This window comes from Durio zibethinus, chromosome 4 (assembly GCF_047325235.1).
Source record: "Durio zibethinus cultivar Kanyao isolate XHJ-2024 chromosome 4, ASM4732523v1, whole genome shotgun sequence".
NCBI classification, from domain to species: Eukaryota; Viridiplantae; Streptophyta; class Magnoliopsida; order Malvales; family Malvaceae; genus Durio; species Durio zibethinus.
The window spans coordinates 3,986,288-3,996,024 of NC_143165.1; the positions used below are offsets into that span (position 1 = coordinate 3,986,288).

General features: G+C 28.2%; 1 protein-coding gene across 1 annotated transcript; it reads left to right on the forward strand.

The window, feature by feature from the left end:
- Nucleotides 1-1,387: 1,387 nt before the first annotated feature.
- On the forward strand, nt 1,388-2,557 carry LOC149519046 (uncharacterized). Its single transcript, XM_089759146.1, has 3 exons — nt 1,388-1,787; nt 2,038-2,248; nt 2,318-2,557. Exons 1-3 carry the CDS (start codon nt 1,749-1,751, stop codon nt 2,320-2,322), a joined length of 255 nt encoding a protein of 84 aa, XP_089615272.1. The 5' UTR covers nt 1,388-1,748; the 3' UTR covers nt 2,323-2,557.
- The last annotated feature ends 7,180 nt before the right edge of the window (nt 2,558-9,737 follow it).

Here is a 9,737-nt window from a genome sequence, read left to right on the forward strand (position 1 = left end):
TGATAAGAATTTTGGGTTATTTGTCACAAAACAAGAGCTTATTTTGATAAGAACGAGAGAGAATATAAGGGAATGCAATTTGGGAATTTCCAATTAATAATTCATTACATGGTGTTGCTATTACAATTTATTAACCTTTATGTAATAAGCCTCAATAATAATCCCTAAAATCTAAAAGATATTGCCATAAAGAAGAAAGAGAAAATATCTAAGATATTACTAAGATATTCTACTAGATTTGATAATCAAGAAGATTACAGGCTTCTAATCCTAATTATAATAGGAAAAAGAGTTTTTTTTTTTGTTTGAATCTTCTAATCAACTGCAAATTTGTATTTTTAATCCAAATTCACCTCTCAAATCATTTTCTTTTTACAATCTTTTTCCAATTAGAACACTTTTAATCCAACAATCCAATTAGAATTAAACCCTCTTTAAGTTTTAGTAAAACAATTCTTTCCTCTTTTTTTATTTTTGTTTTTAAATAATAATAATAATTTTAAACTAAATACAATACCAAAAATAAATTAAAAAAATTCGAAACCTAATCTTAATTTAAATTAACATTGAACTAGATAGGGTGTCTAAATTTCATAACAAAATAAACATAAATATAATCAAAAATAATCAATCTAAATATACTAAAATAATCGCACATGTTAAATTCTAGCTCGATCCACATGCCAAGCTCATAATAAAGTCCAATATGTGTATGGTCCAATTACTAAAACCTAATACACGCATGATCCAATAAAGCCCAAATAACATGATACAGCTCAAATGTGTTCAAACACCTTCACCCGTCATCAAGGTGATCATCTTAGGCTCTTTATCATGCAATAACTTTACATGAGCCGAAATCTATCTAAGTAAAATATTAAGTGCCAAATGCAACTCTTTAGCTTTAAAACAAGTTATAGAACCAATAATTGGTGCAATTGAGTGTAGGTCCATATCTTCATCATCATGAGCCAAATCAGCCTCAACCATATCACCTTGATGGATCCCATCAAAAATTTTAATAATTATTTTACTTATAAAATTTAAAATTCCAATTATACATTAGTATTATTGCTTTTGTTCATTATTAAATATTTTTATTTTTCAAATAAAAAATAAATTATACTAAAAAATAATCAAAAGAAATGAAGTTTTGGTTTTTTTTTTTTTTTGGAAGTTATGTTGTCTGTTAAATTAATCTATCTCCAAGCAATAAAAAATAAATAATGATTTCTTTTGAGATAACTTAGTTAAAATTTGTACTTTATCTTTTGGATAAGTAAAATCACTTGCCAACCGACACTGGCAGTAGTGAATGGTCTCACGCTCGACTTCGTGGACTTTTTAGTTGACCGAACGATTACCTTGCAAACGCGTTTCCTGAATTTCAACGCAATAACCGCTACTTTTACTTCCCGGCAGCTCTTGTAAAGGTGTTTTTCTTTTATGAATGTTTCGTGGAAAGACCCTCTTTGGCCTTTGCCAGGAGTGAATGGTCTGACGCTCGACTCCGTTGACTTTTTTTAGTTGATCGAACGATAATCTTACAACTGCGTTTGCTTAACTTCAACAAAAGAACCCCTACTACCTCGCCGTCAGCTCTTGTAAAGGTGTTTGTCTTTTATGAATGTTTCGTGGAAAGACCCTCTCGGCCTTTGCCAGGAGGTTCCAATAGATGCTTTTTCTTATATAAAGTACGGCTTATGTATGGTAGCTAGGCTTCTTGGACTCTCAAAACGAACAAAGTAATGGTGAAACGCCAGTCATCCACACTACAGAAGCAACTGGTATTAAATTAATTAAGACACTTCATAATTTGTAATATTTAGTACTTCTTTTTACTTCTTTTCTTTTCGATGGATCTTCATTTGCTATTTTCTTGTTTTTGTTTGCTGAATCCGAATGTTCACAAAAGGAAACATCGTTGGTCTTGGAAAAGGAAGGTTTAGATGTATATAGTTGCATTAATTTCATTGCTTTGCTTTGTTTTGTTTTCACGTATGGATGAATCTTGCTTTCATTTCCGTTAATGAAAAGGAAAAGGAAAAGGAAGTGAAATGTTTAGAAGCAGTGGCGACGGAGATGAGAGCAGAACTGAACCACATGAAACGGGCTGATCGGCAATGGAAGGCAAAGCTGAGAAAGCTTCAGCGGAGAATTTCAGAAACAAGGAAAGCCAATCACTCAGCAGCAGTGAATAATGCACAAATCCAACTTTACATCGATGCTATCCTTCATCTATTGGATGGTAGTTTCTTCATTTGAAAAAAGTTTTCACCGTATGATTTCATTTTTCATTTTGTTATTTTATTTGCAGATTAAATTTTCCTGGTGAACGTTGCTTGGGTTTGCACGATAGCTGTCCATTGACGCCGCCCTCCAGCAGCGATCCTCAATTATTATTTTATGTTTTAAGCCTTTGCTTTAGTTTAATTGTCTCTTGGGTTGTCCTTTTGTGGTTGTTATTTTTTTATCTGCTGCTAATAGATTATTATAACACTTGTTGGATATTGTCAAATTTATTTTTTTATTAAATTTTATTACTATTATTTCTTAATTAATTAATCAAATAAATAAAATCATTATTATTGAGTTAATGATACATAAACTGATTATTTCACATTTTAATTCATGAAAATAAATATTTAAAATCTATTTGAATGACAATCCAAATAAAAAATAATCATTCAAAATAATAGGGTTTCCTCTTAAAAAAAAAAAAAAAAAAAAACCTTTCTCTAGATAAAAGCGTCTCTCTCTCTCTCTCTCTCTCTCTCTCTCTCTCTTGTTTTGAGTCTCCTGAGTTTTATCTGTTTTTTTTTTTTTTTTCGAATGTTTCCATTGTTTCTATTTTCTTTTCTTTGTCCTTTTGTTCAATTTCTTTATTTCCTTTTCAGATCTAGTCTTTTTATAGGGTATAAGTCAATGGATCATAGGTGAATTTTTTATTTTTTTTGTTTGTTTTGTTCTTGATTGTGTTTCTTGAAGGTTTCTGATGAATATCACTAAGGGTAGCCTTTTAGGTTTTTGTTGTCTCGTTTTCTTTGATCCTCTTAGATAAAGCCCAAGAAGAGTGGATACTGTGATTACTGGGATTGAAGAACCATAGATCATAATCCAACGTTCTTTCTTGTTAGAAACGTTACGGTCATGATAGGTAATAGGGTCGTAACAACGGGGGAGCTAGAGATCAAATTGGTATCAGAAGGGGAAGAAATAGGATATTGCGAGTAGACATATTTTACTGGGGAAAATTGATGTAGATAAGATGCTAAATAATAGGAGGATTGTCATGACGTGTAGGTTTGAGGATCCGATCATTTATATGAATTTTAAAATAAAAAAATAAAAAATCTTCATCAACAATTTGTGATTAGACGTGATTAATCATTTAAAAATTTTATCTTTTATTTTAATAAAATCTTAAAATTAGTTAAAATTTATTTTTAAAAAAACAATTTTGCTATTTGAAAATAGAATTAAATCTAAGAATACAATTACGTATAAAAAAATATTAATACTTTCATTGTATAATTTTAAAAAATGGTACTAATTAATCGTATATTATCATTTGATCTTGATAAAAATAGTTTTAACTTTAATATTTAAAAATAATTCATTAAATTTCATTTGTCACCACAATACTCTTTTCGTATGTTTTCTTTAAAATTTTCCTTTTAAAACAAATATTTTATTTTTAGAATAAAATAAAAACCTTTGATTTCATAATATTTTTTAAACTCCTCAACATCTAGGTGAAATTTCGAAAATATTTCTTCACTTTTAGATTTTCGTAATAGTCCTTTAAACTAAGATAATATTCTTTCATTAAAGAATAATTGTTGAAAATTCTTCCAATATCTAAATAAGGTCTCAATAATTATTTTTATTTAGGATATTATCCTATTTTATTTCTAAAAAAGCATTTCTTCTTCTTTTCTATAAAACCAATAATTGTCATAAAATGATCAAATGCACATGAATGCAACAAATTAAATAATGCAATTGTCAATAAAAAAAACACAATGAATACAATAAATTAAATAATGTAAATGCCAATTAAAAAGCATGTAAATGCAATACAAAATAAATTTTAGTGTGTAAATGCAAATAAAAAAGCACATGAATGCAATATGGGTTAGTGTTTGGAGTTAGGTTTGGTTTTCAAGGTTTGGACAAAGGTTCAGATTTAGGGTTTAGGAAATGTTTTCTATTTTGGGTTAACTTTAGGATTATGGTTTAGAGTTATTAGGGGTTAGCTTAGGGTTTTGGATAAAGGGGTAAGGTCTAGAGCTTTGTTAAAGGGCTTAGGGGTTAAAAATGAGCATTAATTGAAATTTAGATAACTTCACACATCTCTAATATCTATGTGGACTTTTGAAGCAAGTTTAATTACCATAATTCTCATTTTTTCCCTCACAATTTATCCTTATAATCAAGGACCAAACTTTATGCAAAGTATGGCTAATATTAATATAAATGAATATGACATTTATTAATGCTAAATCTAAATGCAAATGATGGATATGGATTAAACTAATCGTAGTGTAATAAAATGACCAAATAACACAAAGTAAACAAAAGGTATTATCTTTGATCATCCAATTTGGATTCAAGTTTCAAAAAACCTATCAAAGGCATTTTCAACCTCAAGGTTCATTTCCACTCTCATCATCTCACAAACATAATATTAATGAACATCAAATTGCAAGAAAAATTAAAGGAACAAGAAGCTTAAACCAAATCCAAATTAAAAATAAAAATCTAGAACAACCTTTAATCAGTCTCATTTTATGCTTAAAATATAAGATGCTTAGCCATGAAATTTTATGAAGACTTAACTAACTAATATATGAACAAATAGTAAAAATTCTAGAACAAAATAATACACTTGAAATCTAACAAAAAAACTGTTACCTAGCAGAATTTGGAATTTCAAATATGGAATAGAACAACTCCTTAAAAAACTCAGATTTAGCTCAAGACACAAGAAATTTTACTTTCAAATTTTCTATAGAAATAGATAACTCTTAAATGAACAAGAACTAACAACTTTAGAGCAAAATTATATCAAATTTTAGAAGAAAATCATTTAAAACCGAAGCTAAACTAAATCTAGAAAACAATAAATAGAATCTAAAGTAACATCCATTCAATCTAGGTTCTAGCTCTTACCTCAAAGAATTACTCTCAAATTTTATAGAGATTAACTAAGTTATGTATGAACATGTACTAAAAAGCTTGAACCAAATTAAAAGCAAAATGTTAGTGATCATTAACCAAACAGCAAATACATCTAAACCTAGAAATAGAAAACTAGATCCTGGAGTAGTAAATGAACAATTTCAATTTAAGCTAAAAATAGATGGAGTTTAGCTATAGAATTTGATGGAGGCCTAGCTAACTAATGTGATTAAAATGAATTGCAGAATAAAACTAAACAAAACCACATCAACTCAAAACTTGGAAATAGAGTTTAAGATTAAGAACAAAATTGGAAAAACATCAAATTGTAAGCTCAAATCAGTAGATTTAAACTCCAAATTTCTTGTAAAACTAGCTAACTAATAAATGACCTAGTGACAAAAATATTACAACAAACAAACAAAAAATGGCAGGTGAAAATTAATAGAATATTACCTTAAAAATGTAGAAAAACTATAAAAAAAAAACCTTTGCATGGAAAATAAGGGCTTTAAAGCTTTTGAAGACTAGATGTACATTTAGCTATAAGGTGAGATAATTTAGGAATGAAAAAACAATGAAAAACTTGAAAAACAGTAGCTTAAAATGCATAAAAGATGCTTAAAACATGAAAGCAACTACATGCATGGGAATGTATTTTGCATGGAAAAAAAGATGGAAAAATGGATAAAAATGTTACCTTCTTAACTTTCACCAATTTTTTTATTTTCTCCCTTTTGTCCTTATGGTGTCGTCACTCTTTTAATGGCATTGAGAGAAGAAGCTATTCATTAGCCCTAAAGCTTTCTTTTAAAGAAATCTTTCTTTTTTGCTAGCCATTAGATCAATATTCATCCAATGAGGGAAATTTGTTTAGTTTTTTCTTGCAAAACTTAAAGAGAAAGGTTTTGAATGTAAAACATTGGATTAAGGTACTTTAATCTAAGGGTTAAAAATGCTCTTTACATTTTCTCTTGTCTTTATGGACTTTCTTTTTTAATCTTTGGAATGAAATCCTTCAATAAATGAGATTGATTTGCCTTTATACGCCAAACTTGGTTAGTAAGGCTATGGATGTAGAACCTTAGATGGATGCTCTTTTAATCTAATGGCCTAACCATTCTCTACATTTGTCTTTATTTAAGGTCATCCAAATTAACACGTAAAGAGATAATTTTGCCTATTTTAAGCAATTTAGGCCATTTTGCTTTTTCTTTCTAAATTTATCCCTATCATGCCAACCTTACAACTTTATTATACCGAGTAATGATAATAAGGGCTCTTAAACCTAAATTTATGCCCAACCTAGATTTCAACTTCGTTTCAACCAAATTTACAAAAATCCCTTTAAAGCTCGTTTTAATGATTTTAAAGTAAAACTTTGATTTTTGAGATCCCAAATCATTTTTTTTTTGTAATTCTAAGCCTTAGTAGTCCCAATCAATATAATTTACAAGAGTTCACTTGAGTTTGACAAAGTTTGACCCAAGTTTGATTGAAGGGCATTTTGGTCTAAGATTTAATTTTTGATCAAATTTAAAGTTTTCAATTGAATTTCCTCCAACTCCTCTAGTTTTAACCCAAATCTGACTAAGTTGACTAGAGTTTAACCAAGTTGACATGAGTTTGACTAACTTTAACCTGAGTTTGACTAAAGGGTATTTTGGTTAAAATTTAATCTTTTTTCAAATCCTAAGATTTCCTAATCATTTTCTTCCAAAACTCTACCATCTTATCAAGTTTGAACAAACGATCTTGAGTTTGACTAGACACAAGTTTGACCAAAAAATTTGATTGAAGTATTTTCAAAGTTTTAATACATGACTTGATCAACGGACTCAATTTCAAATGGTTTCAAAATTTCTTCCTCTATTTTTGGTCTCAACAATATAAGTTTGACTAAGTTAACTTTAAAATTGACCTTTTACTTTACTTTGACTTTCACCATCTTTTTTATTATCAAGCCTAAAATAACTTATTCAAAAAACATGAAATATCAATAAAGTTCAAAACTTTTAGGGAAGACCCGGATCTTGACTTTTAAGTATCAGATTTGATTAGGACATATTCGGATAAAATTAAGTATCTATGGTTGCCCTTCTTTCTATATTTTTTAGAATCAAGGATAATGCAAAGATAAGGATAATAATTATGTGTAGGATTAAACACCTAAAATTTTTTCAAAAAGTTTTTTTTTTATTTTTTTATCTTGGTTTTTTCTTTGTTTTTTTGTTTTGTTGTTTTCTTTTAAAAAAAAAATCCTTTCAATAAAGGTTTCACAACTTTTGAAAATAAAATTAAAAAAGAAACTCGGATATCACCACTAAGAAAAATGCAAAATGACTTCAAATATCGCAATCGAAGGGTTCTCTTATATCGCCACCAAGAAAAGAAATTCCACATGTCTTCAAATATCATTACAAATGGTTCTTAGGTTTCTCCACCAAGGGAAATGCAATAATGTCTTCAAATATTTCCATCAAAGGGTTCTTGAGTATCGCCACCAAGGAAAATACAATGATGTCTTTAGATATTGTCACCAAAGGATTCTCTACCAAACTATTTTTTTTACAATACTCACTAGACAACTTGAATGGTTCCAAAACTCTTTTTTTTTTTAAAGAAGAAAGTAATATCTAAAAAATATTTGAAAAAGAAAAAATATATAAGAAAAAATACAAGGCAACTTTGTTTAAATTTTATCCAAAACCATAAAAGAATTTTTTCTTTAAAACAAGAGGAATAAAATCTCTCTTTTTTAAGGATTGAAGAAATTTTCCTATTTTATTATTAATCTAAAAAGCTTTGCAAGAAATCTCCAATGTGTCCTAACTTCATATGGCTTCTACAACAACATGACTATATTTATAGGTTGGTGTTCTAACTATATGTAAAGTTAGGATTCATACACATCTAAAACTTTTCAAATTAGTTCTCACTATTGTCCATATTAGACTAGTAAGGCACCCTGATCCTAACTTATTACAGGTTACAAATGAAAATGATTCAATCTAAGGGGAATATTTTACTAGCTATTGCAAAAGTATTCATCCCATGAGAGGATAGGTACCTTACTACCTCCTAAAAGAGTTAAAGCCTGGGTATGGAGCTTATACATGCAAATGAATATAATCATGTGTGCATAGGAACAAATAAACCTTTAACATTCTTGACCAAAATACCCCAATCCTAAATGTCCCATAATTTATTAAAAAAACATATATATAAAGCATAATGAAATAACTTCAAATAAAAGACAATTAAAATATGAATGCAATACAAAATGTTGTTTAAAATTAAAAATTAATTAGATTATTAAATCATAACTTAAGATAACATACGATTAATTTTTGGTCTATCTCACTAAAAAAGTGTTCTCCAATGGAATCGCCAAGTTAACGCAACGTGTGAGTCAAAGAACATACCGTTTAGACGAATTTTAAAATAAAAAATAGGGAGTTACTACTAATTTTTTTAGTTAGGTGTAATTGATCACCTAAAAATTTTATCTTTTTAATAAAATTCTAAACTAGTTAAGATTTATCAAAAAGACAATTTTGGTTTTTAAAAACATAGTAAGTTTTGACAGTACAACTACACATGAAAAATAGAGCTTGTTTTAGAAATGATACCAATTAATTGCATGTTATCCTTTGGTCTTGATAAAAATGGTTCTAGCTTCAATATTTAAAAATAATTCCTTAAATTTCATCTATCACCACAAAATTCTTTTTCCATTTTTTCTTTGAAATTTACCTTTTAAAACAAACCATTTTATTTTTAGATTAAAATGAAAACCTTTGGTTTCAAAATATTTTTCAAACGCCTCAATATCTAGGCAAAATTTCAAAAACATTCCTCCACATTGGGATTTCCTTAATAATCCTTTAAACTAAAGATAATATTCCTTCATAAAAGCATAATTGTTGAGAATTCTTCCAATATCTAGGGAAATTCTCAATTATTGTTTTTACGTAGGATATTATCTTAATTTGTTTCTAAAAAAGCATATTTTCTTCTTTTTATGAAACCATTAATTGCCATAAAATAATAAAATGCATATGAATGCAACAAATTAAATAATGCAAATGCCAATTAAAAAATACAAATGAATACAATAAATTAAATAATGTAAATGGCAATTAAAATGCACATAAATGCACTACAAAACAAATTGAATGTGTAAATGCAAATTCAAAATGCACATGAATGCAATATAGGTTAAGGTTTAAGATTAGGTTTGGTTTTCAACGTTTGGACAAAGGTTTGAATTTAGGGTTTAAGAAAGGTTTTGGGTTTTGGAGTAGCTTTATGATTAGGATTTAGGGTTTTGGTTTAAGGGTTAAGCTTAGGTTTTAGATAAAGGTGTAACTTCTAGGGTCTGTTTACAGTTTAGCATGTAAAAATGAGAATTAATGGTAATTTAGGCCTCTTAATTCATCACCAATATCCAAATGCACTTTTTAAGCAAGTTTAATTACCATAATTCTCATTTTTTTTCTCACACACTTTATACCAATAATCAAGATCAAACTATATGCATAGATGGCGAA

Coding starts and splice junctions, on each gene's coding strand:
- LOC149519046 (XM_089759146.1), top strand. CDS start 1,749: ATGGTGAAACGCCAGTCATCCACACTACAGAAGCAACTG. Junction 1,788..2,037: donor CCACACTACAGAAGCAACTG/GTATTAAATTAA, acceptor GTTAATGAAAAG/GAAAAGGAAAAGGAAGTGAA.